Below are 24,113 nucleotides of genomic sequence, written 5' to 3' on the forward strand. Positions count from 1 at the left end.
AAAAGTACTAAGGGTCCTGCACATTGTTTACCTGACTGAAATCACCTATTTGAAATAAAAATGAGCCAAAATTATTAAATAAAAAAATAAAACTGTCAGATTAGGGGCCTTAAATGAGACACAGACTATTCATAATGATAAATCTAGGATGGAAAATCCAGCACTACATAAAGAAGACACTTATTCTAGAAAAGGAGTTGATACATTTCCTAATAACCAGTATCTTTTTACATTGAATTCCTTCTTATCTCAATCATCTCGCAACTCTCCTTAAATGTCTAAGCATGAGGCCCAGAAGACTAAAAGGGGCAGTGAACCTCAGAACAAACCTTTTCTTCCTTCCTAAAGTAAACTCATTCTTACAGCAAGTCTGATTAAGAAATGGATATTAAGTGGTAAGTACCTTTATCATAACATAGATCCATCTAAAAATTCAAACTAACTTTGGACGGTAAACTCATTTTAAATTGACAACTTTGTATTTTTAATTTTAAAACAAGGTTTGCTGAAGAAAGGAGACTCAAAGGCATAAGAAAGGAAACTTGCTACAGAACTGGGGGGCGGGGGTCAAGTGAGAAGAAATACCTCCACTTTGTTTTTACTTTTCTTTCATTGATAAATTCATTCATTAGTGTATCCAGAGTTTAGGTGTATTAAATAATTCTTGAACCAAGAAATGCCAGAAGACTATATGTTGAACTGCCTTTACTTAACCTCAGATGGTGACAGCAATGTTAAATTTCATAGATTATTTATTTATTATGTAAAATTCATTTCCTTCTTATTGTTTGTAAGAGATAAAAGACACTAGCCCTTTGCCCTTCTGCTCTGAAGCACACAGAAGAGTGTTACTTTCAGTTTAAGCACAAAAACACTATAAAATTCCTAAAAATTTGGAAAATCTATAGTAAGAACAGACAAAGGAAAAGGCAATTGGAGAATCACAGATGAACATTTTATTAGACATGAAGGCTCCTAATATATCTTTATGTCCACTTTTCTCAGAATCTCTCTCAATTTTGTTCTCTTCTCATTTCTCTCCCTCCTCCTCTCCCCTTCCTCCAACAATTACCATTTACTGAGCCCTTTTTATGTGCCACTCACTATGCCAAGCACATTACATCAGCTTTACATCTATGAGATAGATACTATTTTCTCTATTCTACATTTGAAGAAAGTAAGATACAGAGAAGTTATGAAACTTGCCCAAGATGCCACAGTGAGTAAGTAGCAGAGCCCGAATATGAACTCAGACAATCTGACAAAAGTTGTCATGTCATGCACACACACATACATACATATATATATGTACTATATACGTATAGACATTCATCCATTATATATATATATATAATATATATATATTTCCAAATGCTTATTGACCAATTTATAGAGTTAAGACTGTATAACAAGCATTATTTTTTAATAGAGTTATAAAAACTTGAGACACAGTTTGGCAGTGCTATATATGTATATATATATATATATATATATGACAATGGACAATTTAACAGAATGTAAATAAAACAGTGGCTTTCTGAGAAGTACAGAATAAAATTCTTATCTACATATGGAGAGATTTATCCTATGAATTTCAGAAACCATATTTCTGTACTAAATATCACCTTATTAAAAACATGGTCAATATATAATATCATATTCCCATAACATTCATTTAGCACCTATCATATGCCAGGCACTATTTTAAATATTTTATATGTATTATCTTATTTAATCTGCCTAAACCCTATAAGGTAGGTGCCATTATCCCTATTTTATAGATTACAAAATGAAACATACAGTGTCTGTCACCAGTGGAAAGTCACTCAGCTAGTACATGGGAAGCGAGGATTTGAATAAGCATGTCTAATTCCAGAGACCACCATCTAAGGCTGCTTCCCTAGCGTAGTTCTAAAGTGTACATAACTTCCAATAGCACTCTAGGGAAAGCCCTCTAATTATGAGATTCACTCCAGTCTATTTACAATTGCTTCCTTTATGCTTCATCCAATTCTAAAATACACAGGCTTATATCCAGACATTCACAAAACCTTATATTTGGGTATGCCATTAGAAAGGAGTGAAGCAAATTAAAAGGGCTGTTTTTATTCTGTAGGTCACTGTCTGGCTAAGACCAACCACCATCCCTTTCATTCCTCTCCTAGCCAAATTAGATTAATTAAGCTCTATTAAAAAGCAATCTGTTTTAAGACATAAAGGAAATCTGATTTTGAATGGATTTTCATAAAAGGTGTTAAGGCAACATGTAGAGATCTAACACATTCCAGCTGCAAAGAGAAATACACAAAAGAATTCTTGGGGATGGCTAAATTCTGCTATCCTGGAATGGCAGTAGACAAAGTAAACAAGTAAACCTTCAGCAGTCTTATATGGCATAAACATGTATAAGCAAACCACACCCTAAAATCACTATGACAACCACAGAAGCTCAAATGAAACTCAAAGCAAACACTACAACTTAAAATTCACTATGCACTTAAAAATGGTTAAAAACAAAAAAGTTGGCCCACTTAAATCTATAGATCGAATGGAGCAATTTAGACACAAAGATCTATCTCTAGACCCTGGAGAAATCAGGAATAGGAAACTTGCCCCAATCCTACTTCTAACACCAAGAATTAAAAGCACACATTCTGAGAAAATCAAGACTTCACTGGGAATCCCAGCACTGCTACCAAGTAGAATTAGTAAAGTAGAATAATAATATCTAGGGGCACCTGGGTGGCTCAGTCGGCTAAGCGGCTGCCTTTGGCTCAGGTCATGATCCCAGGGTCCTGGGATTGAGCCCCGCATCGGGCTCCCTGCTCAGCGGGAAGCCTGCTTCTCCCTCTCCCTCTGCCTGCCACTCTGCCTACTTGTGCTATCTCTCTATCTCTCTGTCAAATAAATAAATAAAATCTTTAAAAAAAAAAAGAATAATAATATCTAGGTCACAGGATTATTGTGTGGAGAAAACAGAACAATGTGTAGAAATATATTTAAAAGTGGGAGAAACTGCAACAATCCTTAGCATTGCCATGCATTAAATTAGTTAACATATGGAAATACTCAATAAATAATTATACTACTAGAAGTTATAGTTGATAGTAGGTATAGTTTAGCAATTAATAAGAATTCAGTAAATGACAGCTCTTATTACTGGCACTTGCACAGATGATAAAATTATTTTCCAAATGCTTATTGACCAATTTATAGATATTTACAAAATTTTTCAGAAGTAAATGTCTCCTAGCAAATTAGTTATGCTCCTCTTAATATCCAGTGTGTTCACAGTTAAAATGCAAAATGATTTTAGATGTATTTCACAGTTACCACCAATTTTGCCTTTTTTCTGGAAATAAACAGAATGGAAAGCCATAACTGCTCCAAAATACATTTTCCAACCTTTAAAACTGATTTTAGACTCTTCTAAAATGCACACCACTCTCAGAACAATAACAAGTATACTAAGAACTAGGTTATAGAGCAGTTGTGAGAACACTTGTAAGTATTAACATGGTCAATTTTTCATTTACTTGTGAAATATTAGGTTTTCTTTATTAGAACCCAGACATTTGTGTCAAAGCAGTTTTCTAGAGATTTTTTTTTTTAAGGTTTTATTTATTTATCTGACAGAGAGAGAGGGACACAGCGAGAGAGGGAACACAGGCAGGGGGAGCGGGAGAGGGAGAAGCAGGCTTCCCACGGAACAGGGAGCCCAATGCAGGGATCGATCCCAGGACCCCGAGATCATGACCCGAGCAGAAGGTAGACACTTAACGACTGAGCCACCCAGGTGCCCCTAGAGATTTTTTTTTTTCTCCCCAGGGACTAATCCTTCCTGTCCTTCTGACTTTTTTCCCATAAATGCTTTTTAGCACTTGTTTGATCTTCAAGAAACTGAGATTGCACTTGTTACGGATACATATATCACTTTACTTGCTATTTCTAGTAATTAGTAATCTTGAAAAACTGTGCCTCAGGACTGTTCAGTCCCACTTAACATGAATGAAAGAAAAAATGAGCTTTATTTCATTTATATCTTTCCCTCAGGGACATTCTATCACATTTCTTTCTGGAGCTCTCTTTAGGGCTTCCTGAGGCTCTTTGCTGAATCTCCAATAATGGTGTCCATCACCCTAGTTAGTTTCTTATCTCTTATCCTTTTCACTGCTTTATTTATACTGACCTAATATATACTGTATTGAAAACAAGAGATATGGCTTTATTTTTTTTCCCTATGACATATGATACATTATTTTCTGGCGGGAGAGAGAAAGAATAACATGATTAAAAACTAAATAGTTCCCAAACTATTCTGACTTTAAATATGTGCATATGTGTATAATGGACAATAACATATGTGCTATTGTAATTTGGATTTTTATTAAAATTTATTTACATTCCCTTATGCAAAGGTCAGGAAATTAACAGCTATTAATAGGCTTTTGTAAATAGGCAAACCCCTGAAACTGTATAAAAAATCAAATGTGTGGGGCACCTGGGTGGCTCAGTCGGTTAAGCATCTGCCTTCAGCTCCATTCATGATCCCAGGGTCCTGGGATCGAGTCCCGCATCAGGCTCCCTGCTCAGTGGGGAATCTGCTTCTCCCTCTCCCTCCACCCCTCCCTTCCACTCGTGTGTGTGTGTGTGTGTGTGTGTGTGTGTACGCGCGTGCGCGTGCACAAGCGCGCTCTCTCTCAAATAAATAAAATCTTAAAAAAAAAACAAATGTGTGAAAGAAAAAATGGAAACAAAAAATAAAAATAAATAAGTGTGTGTGTGTGCGTGTGTGCATTCATGTGCATGAATATGTGTGTTTTCTGGGGAAAGAGTTCATAGCATTTATAACATTCTCAGAGGGGCTTGTGAACCTCAAAAGTTTAAGAACTGCTGTTCTGGAATATCTCAGGCAGGTAGTTAAAGTCAGTCAGGGATTCAGGAAAAAAACAAAAGCAAACCTATAACATGATCAATTGAAAAAGTCTGTCTTGCACTAAAGAGAGTGAAAATCATTGAGAAGGAAATTTAGTAAGTGGGGAAAAATAATCTCTCAATGGAGTTCACTAATGTGTGTCTTTTTTATTGGAGAAGATACAGGTTTTATAAATGAAGTACTTACTGGTTCACCTTGGAGTCCTGGGAGCCCTGGATAGCCTTTGAGTCCCTGCAAGGTTAAAGGTGAAGACATGCTATGAACCATAAGCTCATACAAGCCAAAAACTAAACAAAGGTTCTAAGTTGTTTTTATCCCAACTTTTGGTTTCCTCATCAAAGCATATTTATAATTTATTTCTTATTTATCTTTTTAATATGAGTATTTGAATTATTTGTTACTATCAACAAAAATGGTAGCATACTATTGAATAGAGAATAAAAACAGCATCTTTTATATAAAGCTGGTACCCAGCAATGGATCTGTTAAATCTTACTGAAGCTTTTTAAAAGTTGATTTTAGTTCATTATTTATTTATTATTTATTTATTTATTTATTTATTTATTTATTTATTTATTTATTTATTTTTAGAGAAGTGAGGAGGGCAGGAGGGAGAGGGAGAGAGAATCCTAAGCAGTATCCATGCTCAGCACAAAGCCCAAACCAGACTCTGTCAAGTTGGTTTTAGTTTATTAATGCTGAAGCAAAATGCCCTCAGACATAATCTATTTGTAATTACTGAAAAACTGGACCATAATCTGGCCATTTCTCTAATCCAAATCACTGTCACCACACTCCATGAATGACCTAAGAAAAACCAAAGAGGCTGCTCATGGGTCCTATGAAAAAAAGGGGTTTTATAGAGCTAAAAAATTAGTATCAAAAATTTTTTTCCATATAATAGAACCCAAATCAAATCTTTAATCTCCATTACTAATACCCTAAGATATAAAATAGATAATATTCTTTTTCTTCTAGAAAGATTTGTGAGCAAGATGAAGGAAGCTAAACAAAAGTACAGGAAGAAAGAAATAAAGGAACACTTTGGAGTTTATTTTTATAGCTCTAATCAATAATCAGTAAATCAACCGTTTACTAGGTTTTGACATATACAAAACAACAAGAAAAATTTCCTTTTCTTAGGAATCTCATAGGACTTCTGGGCACCTGTGTAGCTCAGTTGGCTAAGCATCTGATTCTTGGTTTCGGCTCAGGTCATGATCTCGGGTCTTGAGATGGAGCCATGCATAGGCCTCTGCATTCAGTAGGGAGTCTGCTTTTCTCCCTCCTCCCCTCTCCCTCAAGCATGCGTGTGTGTATGTGTGTGTGTGTCCTCTCTCTCAAAAAAATAAATAAATCAAAAAGAGAGAGAGAGAACCTCGTATGATTTTAAGCAAATTCTAACTCAAAAACTGAAATAACTTTGAGCTTACAAATATTAAAAACTTGAAATTAATGTACTACAAACTGAAGGTTAAGTTTTTAGAATTTCAGGATATAGAATAATGGAGTCAAAGAATCATTCAGGATTAATCACTGAGGGCTTTATCAATTTGTATTAATGAATTAGAGAAGGAAGTAATGCTTTGGCTAGACAATGAGGAAATTAGAAGAGGGCGCCTATTTGAAAAATAAGGAAGTGATTTAAGCAGCTTTTGATATGTTAAACTTAAAGCAACAATAAAATGCTGAAGTAAACAGGTCTCTTGGGAACCAAAGAAAAGACCGGAAAAACTAAGAAAACAAGTTTAAAGACAGATTTTTGTGTTATCTCTATATTATATGTAAGCGTATTAGCCACGATGAGGTAACAAAAGGAAAAAACAAGAGGGCAGAGGAAAAGGACTGTCCTGTGGGAGCTTGGTCCTTTTGTGTTTAGACTATTAACAAGAGAACAGAGAAGTGGTCATGAGAAAGAAGGAGGGGAAAAAAGAGGGGGGAAAAGGAAGAAAGGAACTTCACTGAGCTACTATGTGCCAGATGTTGTACCAGCCACTTCCAAATACCTCTGTTGATTCGATGGCAATCCTACAAAGTAGATATTTCCCCTATTTTTACAGATAACAAAACAGTTCTGAGAATTAAATGATTTGACCAAAGTGATACAGGTAGCAAGGTGGAATCATGTCAGTTTGACAGATTTATCAAGAATTGAGTATCCTGCCCTTCTACTTATTCTAGATGCACGTAGTTGTCAAATACACTCATTCTCATCAATATACACAAATGTTAATTATAGATCACCAAGACAAATCAACCAAAGGAATTATATATTTCATAAACTTGGTGTTATTAAAATTGCTCATTTACCAACAACATCTAATAGACCCAAAGTTTTAGCTCAATTTTGCCCTGAGTTTATACTTTTTTTTAAGATACCTAAATATCAGCCTAATTACAAAACATGAGACATACTGTTCTCAGTTGTCCAAGTGTTAGGTGAGATTCCACAAGTACAAATATTATCAGAGCTAAGTTTCTTCACTTTTTATAACAGAACATAAGAAATGTCTTCAGCATTAAGGCAGCAGTGGTGGCTCCCTAGGTCGGGACAGCAGCTCTAGGAGGGTGGGTGCTAAGAAGCTCCCAAGAAGTGTCAGGAAGATGAGGAATAAGGAGCCAGGGTAAGAGGCACATAGGTAGAGAAACCCCTGTCATAAGCCTATTTCCTTTTCCTTTTTTTTTTTAAGTACATGTTTATTTATTTACTTATTTATGTTTATTTCTGTGAATACTTGAGTCTAACTACATGCTTCCCTTTCTTTGGCTACCAGATGTTTTTCCAACCAGAGTTTCTTCCCTCCCCTAGCCCATGATAAACAGAATGCAGAGGTGGTACAACTTCTTTAAGTACAACTACTTTACAATGGTGAACTAGACATATTAAACATGGTATCTTCTGTATGTAAAATTTCCTTTGAAGGGATTGTTCCATATCCAGAGACTCTAGTAAGGAGGCAGCAACAGTCATGATCTTTTCTTCATGAACTCACTCCTACTCCACCTCAGCCACAGGACATGACACTTGATCTAAGGGAGACCAATATGAAGTCTGGCCAGTAGCCAATGAAGTCACTTGGAATAAAGAGTTTTGCCTAAATAGGAACAAGTCAGGTCAGTCAAATCCTTTTTTTAATTAGGTTAAACAATTTTTTTAAGAAGGAAAGAAAGAAAAATTCAGGTACTTAGCAGTGTGAGGGGGAGAGCTGAATTTCCTTTTATTGTTAGCATTCTGTGGTTACTTGGGTCTATAAGAAAGTCACTACTTCTTTTTTTTAATTTAGCTTTCACTGAATAAAAAACAAAGGCATTTTATGAGTCAATTTGGGCTTAGAGGCGTAAGAAGAATTTAAGTAAGATTGATTTATATATCAGAGAAAAAACAGATTCAGGCATATGATATAAAATAAAGATAGAGACTCTGAGATGTGTAGAATAGAAGAGAATGGATCAGGTTGGAGGCTTTTATAGTATAGTGAAAGATAATTATAAATCAGATTTTAGTGGTGGAGTAAGAGATGGTATATAAGCTCCTTACAGAGTTTAAACTGAAGTTCTTTATTTTATTCAGTGTGGTATCCTCAGTGCCTAGAACAGTGCCTGGCTCACAGAAAGTGCCCATTAATTAATTAATGATGAGTCTTGGATGAAGAATGAACTGATGGAAAGACTTGAATGGATTTGAGTTACTTGAATAGAAAATAGATTCTAATTCTTTTTTCTTAAGATTTATTTATTTATATATTTGAGAGAGAGAAAGACAGAGAGGGTGTGGGGGTGGGGAGAGAATCTCAAGCAGACTCCCTGCTGAGCACAGAGCCTGATGCTGATGAGCTCCATCTCACGACCCTGAGATCATGACCAAGCCCAAATCAAGAGTTGGATGCTCAACTGACTAAGCCACCCAGGTGCCCCAAAAATAGACTCTAATTCTAAGTATCTAATATGACATCTCAATTCTCTTAATGTTAAAATGAAAGGTAAATAAATAGGACAAAGAATGTCTTTGCTACTTTTTAATGTGACATTATTATATCTATAATACACTGGAGTTAGCACCACTATTGTAGAAAGGCCTCCACTTATTTCCTATATCTGTGACTATACTCCTTATTTATTTTCTACTTAAATACTAGTCTGTAAAGTTTTTAAAAGCAAAGGGAATAAGTTCCTGGGGAAAATGCCTACATTTAAATTTTGGCATAGCTACAGTGTAGGGACTTAACATTTTATTTTTAAAAATTAGTTTATAGTATAGTCTTTTGAAAATATTACTTGAGTCACTGTTTTCTATACTCATATGGGAAGAATAACAAAAAAGTCCAGTAAATAACAACATACAATTTTTCTCAGATGAATACATTGAAAAAAAACTGATGTGAACACATTCCTTAAGGAATGCCAATAAGAAAATCTACAAACCCTGTTTTAAAACAGATTAAATAATAAATTCAGTGGATACAGTAGAATCAAAACCAGAAATATTAAGAGATGGGAAAAAACAAATTTCAAGTTATATACCTGAACTTGACCCAAGTTATTAAAATTTTGGATACATAAATAAAATGTTTATCCATAAGGAAAATAGTGGTACCATTTATGTACAGGCTATCCTCACTTGGCATGGTACTACAGGACCATAAAACTGATCATCCAAGCTAAAACCATGCAAAGCAATATTAATAATGGGAAAAATTACAAATGTTCTGTGACTTTTAAAAATTTTTGTCAAAATGTTAAAAATTTTGCCAGTCACAATTGTGTAGGGAAGTGAAAAAATGTTAAATTAATATTTAGAGTACAATGTAATTTAAAATATTAAAAACATTGAAAAAGTGTCATTTCTTTGAAAAAACTTATGAAGAGTAGTTTGAATAGTGCTGGCCTTCTTGTATAAATTACCATACTGAGCAAGCATATTTTCTATGCTTTGGCAAACTGTCAAACTCCTTTCCAAGTCTGGATCAACTTTGAACATTTTATCCTTTGTACTTTCAATGTCATGAAATAGTTCCAGAAGTTCTTCTACTGTGAAGCTTTTTTGCTGGTGTTACCTCCTCTGGGACATCTCTGTCATATTCATCACAACCCTTTCTTTCCTCATTTATGCCAAAAAGTTAACCTTCACTATGTTCCTCTGGCTGCATCATCTAGAGTCTCTCAAATGGCAGCCATGTCCCAGGATCAGCTATTTCGTCTATAATTCCATTTATGTTCAATTCTAATTTTAAGTCCTCTGTTATCACTATTCCTTTATTTTGCTATACTCTCATCTTTGTTGGTAAATTACATCTTTTGATTATCCATTTGTGTAAAATATCACATAGGTTTATCACTGAGAGACAAGGAAGAGACACACTATACACTTTGCTGTCTGTGCATGAACTGACTAACAGATGTGCCTTGAACAATCACCAAGAGACCGAATGAAATGATGTAAGTGATCGTACCTGTTATTTATGTAGTTTTTGTAGTTTATTTTGTTTTGTAGACTGAAGAGAGAGCAGCAAAATTTGTACTTTATGCAATTAATCACAGTTAACAATTGCAGCAAGTGCAATTTGGAACACGTTGCTGGGAGACTGGTGATATTTAATTAAACATGGTAACTGAAATCTGTGTACATGGGAATCATGCAAAGTGAGGAGTGCCTAACATATATATTTTTTTTTTTTTTTCACTAGATGGAAAGGACTTATATTTACTCAGATAAGGATTTTTCCTACATATGAGAAAGCATCCCCTATGGTATAAGACAGCTTCTGTATTTGTCACCCTACCATTCTACCTTGGGCCTCCTTCTATAGACTTTAGGTTTCAGAAAGTAGAAGGATTCCTCTGTAAAACCCACAAAAATGCCAAAGAAACTGGAGAGTAGATGATTTGCCTCTGGCACTCCCTTTCTTAAAACCCTCCAGTAGCTCTCTATTACCTGACAAATTAATATATATGAGTGATACATGATACAAGTTCCTCTATAAGTTGGCCCCTGAATACCCCTCAAGCCTTATCTCCTTCTTGCCCTTGAGCCTTTCTTTACACTGACACCTGTGTGTTAGACAACATACACATGTCTATTAACTACAGTATCATCAGGATAACTGCTGCTCATCCTCAAGATGCAGTTCAGATGTTGCCTCCTTCCCTGTGCCCTAAACACTCTCCCACCTCCTGCCCCTGAAAGTTTGGATAACCCTCAACTATGTCCTATAATAACCTTTTTATATCTTCACTTTTGCCCTTGCCATGGCATAATTCACCTTTGTAATTTACTTTAGTGTGCTTTCTTTTTTAGACAGTAAACTACTTGAAGACAGGAACTATACCTTATTTACATAACACTGGTTTCCTGAATGAATTGCAAGGCAAAAAGATATGACTAAAACAACTGTAGCATTCCAGACTTAGTGACAGATTTTATCTCCAGAAGGAAACTGCTCTTTTGTTTGAGGCAATTTCCCTGGATCTTTTGCTTCTGTCTAGTGTCAAGAAGCTGAGGCAAAGGTGGGCTAACCTTGTATATAATCATGTGAAAGGCAACATCACTGAGAGATTAGTAAACAGGTTAACTAGTTCTACTCAGACTACCAAAAATGGGCTGAAGTCCTGAAAAGAGGACCCAGGGAAAATAAGACACTCATTTGAAAAGCAGATACAAGGAAGAAGATGACCACTAGGATTGGGTGAAAGGGCACAGTCAATTAAACTTAAGAGCAGCAATCTTCAGTCACTCACTAAGAATACATGCCAGACACTAGGCTGAGATACCACAGTGAATAAAATATAGTCCTTGCACACAAGGACGCCTAAGTCACTCATATATTTCCCTTTAGCCATTGCTACTTCACTGTAGTCTGAAATCAATATTAAATTTCATTTCTCTGTAATATAACAGCATTAGTTTACAGATTAGGTAATTCCAACTTTCCAATGAAACTTGTCAAACACTACAGGACTCATAGCAACAATGCCTTGAGGAATACAGACAAAGGCCTATAACTATGTTTTGGCTAAAATAACCAGAGGAAACTATGGCAAAATTGAGAAACTATGATAAGATGACCATAAAAAAAGAAACCCTAAGCAAGAAGTCAGAATGAGATGAAAATCAATACCTATGAGAATGTAAGCCCTTCTTGGGGGAAGGCAATACATTTCCTTAAGTCCTAAGAATAAGAAGTTTAAATTTTTAAAAAAACAAATAAATAGAAGGAGGATCCCAGATAAATGGAGAACTTGAAGGGACTCAAATTATAGGATGACTACCACACAAACCTCTCTATTCTACCTGCCTCCCCTTCTTGGAACATACTTCCCTCATGCATACAACAGACTTGTGCCAACATTTGCTGCAAACTCCTTGCAACGCTGACCCACTAACCTCCTTTAATCAGCACTCAGTTTTTACTCTGGTCCCATCAACCCTAGTAACAGTCCTTCTCAACTAGTTCTCATGGAGAAAAAGAGTATGATAAACTAATTCTCAAAATGGTGCTACATGACAGATACCAGCTTTTCCTGAGGACACAGAATTTTATTTTTAATTTCTGAAAACTGAAATACTTTTAGCCAAATGAGTTTATCCTTACTGTTAAAATGTCAATCACAAAAGCCAGACAGAGGAAAATATCTTTGGACACAGGGAAGTTTTCAAAATCCCGCAAATTACACCACTCTGACAACCACTGGCTTGCCTGTGGGGGAGCTCAGTACCAAACTGCCTGGCCCTCTGTGTCCCCTTCAATTAGTGGGAACGGGGGATTGAGGAGGAGCTGGCCACGGTGGTGCCAGCATAGCTCCTATGCAGCAGCATTTGTATTAGACTTTCAGTACTACACCTGGATTGGAAACCAACCCAAAGTGAAGTGTAGCTTTGCAGGTTTTTACCAGGAGATGGGCAAATGAGAAAATAATCTATAGAGATAACTCTATAGAAACAGTAGAACTCTCCTTATTTCTCTCTCCAGGCACCGATTTTATGCCAATCCTGATTTTTTATTGTTGTTCTCATGGACATTCAGTATTTTAGCTCCTTAGTACTGTCCTTGCTTTAAATAGATTATGAAAAGCTGTATAGTTTTTGAGTGACTAATAAATCCCAGTGCATTCCCCTTGATACTTTCACTGTTTTTTTTCCTTTCCAACTTTATAAAGATATTTACTGTGGACCTCATATGTAATGGAAATGTTTTTAAATAATTGAAAATAATTCCATTAAAACAGAATAAGAATTCACACTGATTTGTAATTATTGCTAAAACCATAGTAGTTAGTATTTTTCATATTCAGAAAAATACTGCCATACATTATGCATAAAAATCTGTATGACAATGTGTGCATCATATTTCACAATTGCTGTGAGTTATATGCCTGTATGCTAAGATGTGCTTAACTGCTCCCATCTGGCTTCTCCTCTTGATTCTAGAAAAACTGCTCCAATTGAAATCATTGTTAATGTTCTTACAATTTTAAATAGCAGACTTCCAATATTAATATAGAAACTGATTGGCTATATTAAAAAACAATTTAAAACTCCGTGTGGAGTCCAAGCTCAGAATTATGACTCTTGTCCTCCATCCAACACAGCATGCACTCTGGATCCAACTTATCTGCCTTTGGCACAAATTTAGACACTTAGTGAGAAGTAAAAACATACTTTAGTTCCTAGGAAAATAAGAGGACATGAAAGTGGCTAAATTGAGGCAGTGTAACCAGTCAATCTGGGGAAACACAGTGCTTGTTAAGATGTTAATACTGGTTTAAAAAAAAAAAGTTGAGAGGCGAGAAATAAAAAAGAAGAAAAGAAAGAAGCAAAATAAACTCTACTGAAGAGGGGGAAAAAAAACCATGGCTACTGATTTATTCACTTCATTCTCTCAATATTACTTCTAGTTTTCAGAATGTTTACAACATCAACCTTCTCTTTATCTCAACAGTTTTCATGAGCTCTCACTGTGCTCCACATGTCTTTCTTGCACCCATTTCAAGATTACTTGAGTATGGTTTATATTAAAAGAATTTTAGTATTTCCAGATAGTCCCAGCAAAAAGGAATAATGAAGTCATTATTATCTGTCATCCAAAACTATATCTGTTCCCTTGGCTCTCATGGAAAACAAAATTTTACTTCCTCTTACATACATGCCTGGGACAGTGAAAAGTACTGAAATACACATCTAACAAAAACTAGCTTAACAAACTAATTTATTAATGGGGAAGCAGTATTTGAAGTTAATAAGAGCAGTCATATGTCAAACAGGCTTGGATTTGAGTCCTAACTCAGCCAATTAATAATTGGGTAAGTGATTTATACTAAACATACTGTTTGTCTCAATGAGGTTTTTTTTTTTTTTTTTAAAGATTTTATTTATTTACTTCTTTGAGAGAGAGAGAGAGAGAGCATGCGTGTGCACACATGAGTCGGGGGAGAGGCAGAGGGAGAGCCAAAGAAACTCAAGCAGACTCCATGCTGAGAGCGGAGCCTGACCTGGGGCTTGATCTCACCACCAGAGATCATGACCTGAGTCGAAACCAAGAGTTGGACCCTCAACTGACTGAGCCACCCAGGCGCCCCACAATGAGTTGTTTTTAAGATGAAAAGAAACAGGGCTCAGCAGAGCAACCAGAATATTGCACATAATAAAACAGCTACTATTGATATTAGCATAATAAATAATGATACTTCACAAAATAGTTTAATAGATAAAAAGATGTACTAAACTTCATCTTAATCAAAACCCAAGTATCTTGTTGATCTCTCATAATACGCAAAGAATAGTTAAACGCACAGTGGATTCAGTAGCAATAAGTTTCATCTCTAGATCCTGCCATAATTTTGAGTGACCATGAGCAATTAATTCTCTTAACCTCTCTGGGCTTATTTTAGATTTCTCACTTACAAAGTGAGTAACTTGAGTTCTTGTCTTGACCTTCAGAATTCACCTAGCACTGACACTCTGGGTAGAAATGCAAGGATGAAAGAAACAGGAGTCCCAGGTTACAGCTAATATGAGCCATTATTCTAGGTTCTTCTAGCATGGATCCTGTTTGCCAGGAAGTAACCTAGAGTGACCTAGGTTTTTCAAAACATGAACCAAAATTAGTGAATTCCATAAAAACAGCTCATGATTTACCAGAACATTTTACCTAATAACTGGTCTTGCCCTTTCCCCTTCTGTACAAACCATAGTAATAGTCTATCAAGCTCATTTTGAACATACTTCTATTATATATTCATTTTAAAATAAGACATGCCCATAGTGTGATAGAAATTTGTCCCAAGTGTGCTATGTGGAGAATTAGTTTAGGTTTAGATTGACTCCTTCTGTCCTTTTCCTAGCAATACTTATTTTTTTTTTAAATCTGTATATGGTTTCTATTAATAGCCACTCTGTATTTAAAAAGAGGAAAAATCCTCAGAAAAACTACAAAATCATTTCAAATGTTTCAACATTGTTCTAAACTGCTATCAAATCATAGTAAACCATGAATGCTTCATTTATCAGAAAGTAATTTGGTTTCTAAATATTTTCAATTTAGGGCACCTGGGTGGCTCAGTCGGTTAAAGAGCTGCCTTCAGCTCAGGTCAGGAGATCCGGGTCCTGGGATCGAACCCTGAGTGGGGCTTTCTGCTCAGCAGGGCGTCTGCTTCTCCCTCTCCTTCTGCTCTCTCTCTTACTCTCTCTCTCTCACTCTTGCTCTATCTCAATAAATAAATAAAATCTTTAAATTAATTAATTAATTAATTAAATATTTTCAACTTAACTTTATCTCTAGAGAAAATTGAGCTACAGCTGCTAATTAATCACTGGCTTCTATATGATCGATTTTAACATAAAAAAGGCAGATTTTGAAAGTTTCAAAAATCATATAAGAGGAAAAGAAGTCTGGGGCGCCTGGGTGGCTCAATCGGTTAAGCAACTGCCTTCGGCTCAGGTCATGATCCTGGAGTCGCGGGATCGAGTCCCGCATCGGGCTCCCTGCTCAGCGGGGAGTCTGCTTCTCCCTCTGACCCTCCTCCCTCTCGTGCTCTCTGTCTCTCATTCTCTCTCTCGCAAATAAATAAATAAATAAATAGAGGAAAAGAAGTCTGTGAAAGATAATCTATAACCCGATTTGTTTAAAATAAAAATAAATCTTAAAATAATGCTGTATTTCACTTTATTAGACTTACACAGACCAAAAAGCATATGTTAACCTTAAGATTTTAAAATACTTATAAGCCAAGACATATAATACATGCACAGGTCTTTGGAAGTTAATATCTTCCGCTTTAAGTAAGCACAATTTCAAAGTTAAAATGATAATCTGCTCTAATGGTTAAAATTAGCCTTTTAAAATTTCTCTATAGATAATTCTTTATATACTCTTCTACACAACAGCCACTCAAACTTTACTTAGAGTTCCCTTTTCTGGATTGCTAATTTCATGAACCACAGGCATCATTTAACTTTGGAAAGTAATGATTAGTTTTTCTGTCATATGCAGTATCATTCTTTAGGATGAAATAACTGTATATTTAATAGCAAATAAAATAATTAAGATACTTTTCATGAGATTGTCTCTATTTGACGCTATTTGTCAGTACAGTTTCTTCAGAGGTGTACTAAGTAGCATTAATCAAACAGATTCATGATTATATATCAAGACCAATTCTGTTAGAAATGATCACACTCCAGTTTCCTGTCTCCATGGGAGCAACCAACAACCTCAAAGAAGTGATCAGATTCTAAGCAATGTCTATGTTGAAGATTAGTCTGAAGGCCATAAAAATAATGGTAGTGTGGTCGTGGGAGGAAAAACACTCCATAAGATCAAAATCTTTTTCATCATTTTAAAATTCAGCCCTTTAGCAGGAGTTATGAAGGAAAACAAACAAGGTCACGTTTCCAAAACCAGATAAAGAGCTAATGGCTAACAGTTATTAGGGCTTGCTATTTGTCTGACACTGTATTACTTGGATGATCTCATTCCTTGTTCCCAAAACCTCCCTATGAAGTGCGTAATATTATCTTCATATTTTACAAATGAGGCAACTGAAGGGTAGAGAAGTTAAGCACCCTACCCAAAGGCATTGGGCCCTAGAAAATGGCAGGTGGGATTAGAACCAAGTAACCAGAGCCTAAATACCACTTCCAACATAAATCTCCCAAGAGGAAAGGAATATGAACAACTAAGACATCAACATAGCTTATTATTATTTGTATTTAGATATCCATACCAAGTCAAATACTGCCCTTCAATATTTTGGGGCCCTTAATACTTTAAAAGATATTTTGTATCTTCTTTTTCCCCTGTAGAAAGTCAACAACTCAGTGTTTGGGAAAACAAAACAAGCCGAATATATAGAGGAGATGCAGGAAACTACACAACATATTTTATATGAAAGAATTCTAGCAGCTGTGTTAATATTACTTTTTATCTCAGAAAAAGCCTAGTCATATACATACTACTACTGTTTTTTACCAGTTATCCCCAATCCTCACTTCTTTCCTACTCTTCAGGCCACACATTCGTGTATATATCATGGCAGAGATTATTATTTCCTAAGAAAATAAGAACATTTTAAAAAAGCCAAAACTATTACCTATAACCAAGTTTACCTCACTTCACATATAAAAGTTAAAAAGTGACTTCAGAGTTTCAGAAGTAGGTTACTGCCCTAATATTAAGAAAGAAAGAAGAAAAACTTCAACATTCTATCCGTGACTGACTTTTTTCTTCATTTGAATTTTGTCCCTGTCATTAACTGAAGGGTTTTATTTTTCATAAGGTACTGCCTTTTGTGGGCACCACTTTCCTGGATTAGGACACCATCCTAATCCCTTTCGCTGAGAAAAGGAATTTAAAACATTGACTTTGGGCACAACTTCAAAATGAGATTTTAAGAGTTCAAGAGCTTCCACACCCAGATGACATCCAATTATGTCAAAGTAAAATTATGTCTTACCAGTCTTACCTTACTACCTTGCATACCAGGGGGCCCCATTAATCCAGAAAGGCCTTGATTGCCCTAAGAACAAAACACAAACAGAAGTGTAATGTTATGAAAAGGAAATGAAAATTAGAATTCCCTTGCTGCCGGATTTCATCTTGGACGTCAAAATCTTACTGCATTCATCTCTGATCTTCGCAATCCGCCTCAAGTTCCATCTCCTTTCTGAGTCCTTTTGCGACTTTTTCTGAGGCTATTTCTCTCTTCCCATGTTGAGTACCACTGTACTTCCCCGCCTCCATAACCCTGCTCCTTTTTTCCTGATGTTCTTTTCTCTAGGAATGCCCTCACTCCCCAAATTCCTGTAGTTCCAAGGTTTACTGTGTTTAAAAAAAAAAAAAGTTTGCTTAAAAATTCTCCAAGCACTTTGTGTGGCAGCTGTGGAGGGCTTGGGCTGCCTCCTGGCAGGACTCCCACTAGGAACCTCAAGGCAGGGTTGTGGAGAGCAAGGGCTGGGTTCACTGGCACACCAGAGAAAGGGACACTTCTGCTTCCGGGCTGCACTGGTATTGGTCGCTGCACCACTGGGGAGTAAATGCTGTGAAAATTTTTTGGGAGGACGTGTGTTTGGCTCCAGCAGATGGGACTTCACCTATTAAGGCGGTCCATCCTCCTGATTCCCCAGCTTTGATGAGGGCCTGTGAGACCATCTTAGGGTAAGAGGGAGAAAGTATACTCATGTGAGGGAGATGGAGTGTCTGGCGGGTAGAGATGACAGTGGGAGATACAGAGGAGGCTGTGTGAACTGACATGGAGAAAACATCAAAAAGAAATGGGAAGGTAATCTTGAGGCACTTTGCTCCAAGTGGTTTTTCTTACCTTTCTCTCCCCTTCTGCTGCAACAAATATATTGTGCATGAAAAACAAAACAAAACAAAACAAAACAAAACAAAAAAAACACACACACACAATGTTGTGAAAGAAAAAAGGGTACTTAGGTAATAATCCTAAATAAATTCCTAAGTGACTGTGTTGTGTTTAATATTTAGTGCATCAAGTACCTTAATATGTCATCAAATTAAACAATCAGAACAGGAAAGAATGTTTCTGATGATTAACAATCAAGTACCTTTCCATTTGTACTAATTTTAATACTTCTTGACATTTTACTAAGATGGCTTCCATTTGTGATGGGATGACCATTTTATACAGATAATTTTTTTTTTTTACATTCATTACTCTGATAGAGGGAAAAGAAAGCTGCACTAGGAAACAGGTTATTGGAGGCTTGTCTCCTTCTACTACATCTAATCATGGGTGGATCACTTGATTTCCCTTCAAAGTTCCTCCCTGAAAAATGAGAATAATATCTCACTTGACTTAAAGGAAAGGAAAAGGGAAAACCACTATTTAAGAGTTATTTTTGTGTGCCACTGAGATCCCCAAAGGGCTTAAACACTTAAATATGCTCTATGAGAGACATTCTTTAATATGTGTTCCATGCTGAAGGACTAGCCCCTGCACTTCTTTTGTGTCGTCACTGACCATATATTTATTGTAAAAACGGCTAAGTGATTAAAAATAAAACACAATTGTTTTCCAAGCCCCTCAACTCTCACTAATATGATGTTCATATTTTTTTATTCATAATGTATGTGTATAACTGATATCCTGCCTCCTCAGTTTGAACCCAATCTAATGTAAATACAATGTCTAAGAAATGTTTTTAAATTTTACCATTTTAAAAATACATCTCTCAATTTTAAAAGCTGGATTTCACTTAAAGCTCAATGGCAACATATTATTAAATCCTGTATCTTACTACCTTACTCCTATATAGCATTAACCACAATTAGTATATGAGTAACTCAAAAAGTGAAAAAAAGACTGACATACTTCCAAGCCTCAATGCCAATGCTGAATCACCCTATATTTTATACAGATACTGTACACATTCTGAACCACCCTATATTTTGTGCAAGGAAGCCACAAGTAAAGATAAAACCAAGCATTTGATATAAATGTGAATGCTTAATTTGGAGGGTTTGTTTAAAGCAGTCACCAAAACAGAATGGACCTCTAATTTCTAAATTTTAAGTAAGAAATCAAGTGTTCTATATTTAAACATTTTAAAAGATGGCATTTTGTTTCTCAGATTGCAGGATATTTTTCCTTGCAATAACAAAGGGACCAATGAAAATATGTTTCTAATAAATTTCTATTCTCTTTCTAAATTATTTATATTCAGTGAACTCAGTTCCATCACAGGAATAAAATTCTCAAGTTTCTAGATTAAAAATTTTTTGAGGATTTACTTGTTGGTATAATACCTGTAAAGTTCATTAATATGGTGTGGGTTTTTGTTTTTTTTTTTAAGTTTACAAGAGTTTCTGTAAGCCAATTAAAGATCAGATTTCAACCCAGGAACGACCAAAATTATTCAGGGATTTTAAAAGTTTGTGAATGTATACCATACAAACAAAAACATCCTATAATTGTATCACATTCATTAAGTACTTGTCCAAATAGAGATTCCCAGATGTATTCCTAAAGACTCCAATTTTACTCATCCTCACTGGAAAACAGTATCTTCCTCCTAACAAAGTTTTTGTTGCTAGCTTTATTAAAAATGTTAGTTTCTTTTTACCTAAATGTGAATGTGTATGTTTGACAGGATTACAATAAAACGAAATGCATACTAGACAAAAAGTCAAACAAATATATCATTAACTCAGCCACTTACTATTCATGAGTCATTTAAATTCTATGAATTCTATTTTCTTAACTGGAAAACAAGATAATGATGACTGCTTCTCTTACAATTACTGGGGACTTAAAAAAGATAAAGTATGTGGAGCTAATCTAAAAAAGGCACAAAATAGCATTAGAATTTATGTATTATTTTGTGTATGCCTTTTAACAGCAAATTTTTGAGATTAGGGCCACATTCTGCTCTAATCTTTCGCCCCACCCATCCCTAACTAGCAGGTAGCACAATGGTAGGCCATAGTAGACACTCAATAAAATTAATGTTAAGATTTTAACTGATGACATTAAGCTGATGATATAATTTATTTTTCAATTATTTCCTCCTTCATTAAAGTTCTCTATCTTCTCTGTCTGATACCTTCTCTAGTTCTCTGTCTCCTCTGTCTGATATCAAGTAAAATCTATATTTTAAAAAGGTAAAAATGATTTTTTAATGCTTGAAATATATCACCATGATTTTTTTCCATGGGCAACTAATTACCTTTTCTCCAGGAACAGCTTGACCAGGGGAAAATCCTGGATCTCCTTTGGTGCCCTAGATAAAACAATTATAAAACCCTTGGTGAAGCATAAATTACATATAGTATATCACACTTCTTCAGTTGAATGCATCATGAGATAATATATATATGTATATATATATTACATGGTATTAATAAAATTATTTTAAATCAAGATGGTCATGCCTTATTTGCTTTTTTTATTGTACATTTTTATTAGCCTTATTTTTAAATGCTAAGAAGATTGTCAGACATAGATGATTTTTAAAATCTAATAAAGTTATGCTACTATTGAAACATCTTTCCTTAAGGGACCTATATAAAGGCTTCATTAACAACCATTTTTGTGACATATTCAGTTATAACTCCTATTTTAGCATTGGAAAACTAGTTACTTTTAGTAAAAGAAATCTGCTTATAATTCTTAAAATTTTATGATATCATTCCAAGTTTAAATATTTTCCAAAATCTTGCAATGTACATGCATTACTTTTGCAATACAGAAAAAATAAATAAAAAAAATACCTCTAATTGCCAAAATAGATATAAAAATAGTTACTTTTCATACTCTGGGAATCATATTTTACATTTCAAGAGAAATATGACACTAGGTTTCAACCAAATTTTTTTGCGCAATATTAATCTTTCTTATTATGCATACTGGCAAACTCTCTCTTTTTCTACTTCCCATCTCATAAAACTAAGAGGCCACAATTGAAACTCTTTATAATTCCAATTATGATTTCATTACCATTCTCAACTAGTAATAATTTCCATTCCTAAAGAGTTCTCAATGCTATTTTCATACTATAAGAAATAATCGTGTTCTTTCACAAATTCAGGGACGCTTGAAGCAAAGAAAATTTTTAAGGAAAGGTTCTTTTCCAGGTTGACCTCTTCCCTTCCATAGCTATCACCACTTCTATCACTAAGGCTACAATTTTAGACCATTAATTACAAAATTATGGGACCTGAGAAACAGCTTTAGTCATATCTCAATATTTAAGAATTCATTCTCCAAAAAAAAAAAAGGTAATATAGTTAGAATTTATAAGAGATTTAGAGCTTATCTAGTAAAACACATTCTATAGATAAAGAAGCAATGAGGTCCAGAAAGGTTAAATGATTTGATTAAAATTGCTTAGAAAAGTACTGGCAAACCAGGTCAATTTTCCTTCTCATATCACAGTGTCTATTAAATAAAAATCTTATTTATTTGTTTTAATATATTTCAGTCTTTTATTATAAAACCTAGCCAATTGATTTGAGGCAATACTTACAAAGAATTTTAAAAGAAGTTAAGAAATGATAGCCTTTGAGAATTTTAAATATAATATAATTCTTTGTGGTCAATGTTTTTACTTATAAATACCACATTAAAAATTCTTATTTTTAGGTTCTTTCTGAATTTTCTATTATCTGTCTACTTTCTTATTATCATCAATATTTTAACATTTCATCTTCATTAGAAAAAAAACCTGAGAAGGTGGAGAAAAGTAATCAATTGATCAATAAAAATCAGATTTAAAGACAGAGCTTTTTCTTATTCATAAGCTTTATGTATCTGGGCAACATATTTAAAGAAATACATGCCAGATCTCTTTTATTCCCACACAAATGTGCATGAGATAATTGATCAACTTGTTCTACAACCATAATTCTAGTCAACATGAAGGGAATGCTCTTAACTTGGCCAGTCATGGGTTGGGATCCTCCATAGTATAAAATGCATGAGCAGAAATTATTGAACATGCCAACTTTACCTAAAACGTCAAAGAAGTAGGACATATTTCTCTGCATTAAAGAATACTCCAAAATTTCTTACTTTCTCCCTCATTTTGTATTAATTCTATGACTCCCAACACACTTTTAGTCATACTTGATTGGCTTTTCAAATCCCTTTGGAATTAAAAGTAAATGTTTATAAATTAATTAATCATAATTGACCTTGAATTTCAATATTGACTTCTACATGACTTTTGTTAAAGGAGCTATATATCCTTTTGAGTGTAAGAGGAAAAGGAAGTTGCCTACCCATTATTACTCAAAGAATTCTCAAAGTCCCACCTATTCTACTGTTCTGCTATATAGCCTAAAATCCTCATTATCAGGGTGCCTGGGTGGCTTAGTCAGTTAAGCACCTACCTTTGGCTCAGGTCATGATCCCAGGGTCCTGGGATCGATCCCCATGTCAGGCTCCCTGCTCAGTAGGAGCATGCTTCTCCCTCTCCTCCCAGCTTGTGTTCTCTCTCACTATCTCTGTCACTCTCTCTCTCTCTCTCTCAAATAAATAAAATCTTTAAAAAATAAATAAATAAATAAATAAATAAAATAAAATCCTTATTATCAGCACAGCTCTTTTAGACTATTATTGGATCTCCAAGGGCCCTCTGTCTAGGGGGGAAAACTCCCTAAGTACTAGCCCCATTAACATGTTAGAAAAGATTTATCAGATTAGAGCCCATTCAATATAATGGAAAGAACATTGGGATTTAGAGTGAAAACACTGAACAAATCATTTAATCTCTCTAAATTTGAGATTTCTCCTCTGTAAAATGGAAATAAGAATAATAATACCTGCCTAGTTTAGCTTGTAAGATATAGGTAAAATTCTCTATAGAGTATAAAAATGTAAGTATTAAAAATAACAGGACTAAAGACAATCATTAAAATCAATTTTACAATTATTGCCACCTTAAAAAGCAAAGAACACAATTCTTGAATGAATTATTGATGGAGCAACAAAATTTAAATGAAAAAAATTTGGAATTAAGACTCAAATATGGATAAGCTAAATTGGGAGAGTCTCATAAAAGAAACACAAAGTGACATGATCTTGAGGTAACATCACTTGAATATTCTTCATTTAACATTACTAATAACTATATAAGCTCCATAATATCAATTTTAAGCATTACAAAATATTCTCTAACCAACACTTCCTATCTTTTTAGCTCACTCTCTTAAGCACTCAC

General features: G+C 34.8%; 1 protein-coding gene across 1 annotated transcript in view; it reads right to left on the minus strand.

Moving 5' to 3' along the window:
- The window catches only part of COL24A1 (collagen type XXIV alpha 1 chain), a 355,028-nt gene that overhangs the window by 292,203 nt on the left and 38,712 nt on the right, over positions 1-24,113 (minus strand). Inside the window, 3 exon segments of the mRNA XM_044914336.1 lie at positions 5,123-5,167; positions 17,894-17,947; positions 21,120-21,173. Coding sequence (XP_044770271.1) covers positions 5,123-5,167; positions 17,894-17,947; positions 21,120-21,173 — 153 coding nt within the window.

Source organism: Neomonachus schauinslandi, chromosome 4 (assembly GCF_002201575.2).
Source record: "Neomonachus schauinslandi chromosome 4, ASM220157v2, whole genome shotgun sequence".
NCBI lineage: Eukaryota > Metazoa > Chordata > Mammalia > Carnivora > Phocidae > Neomonachus > Neomonachus schauinslandi.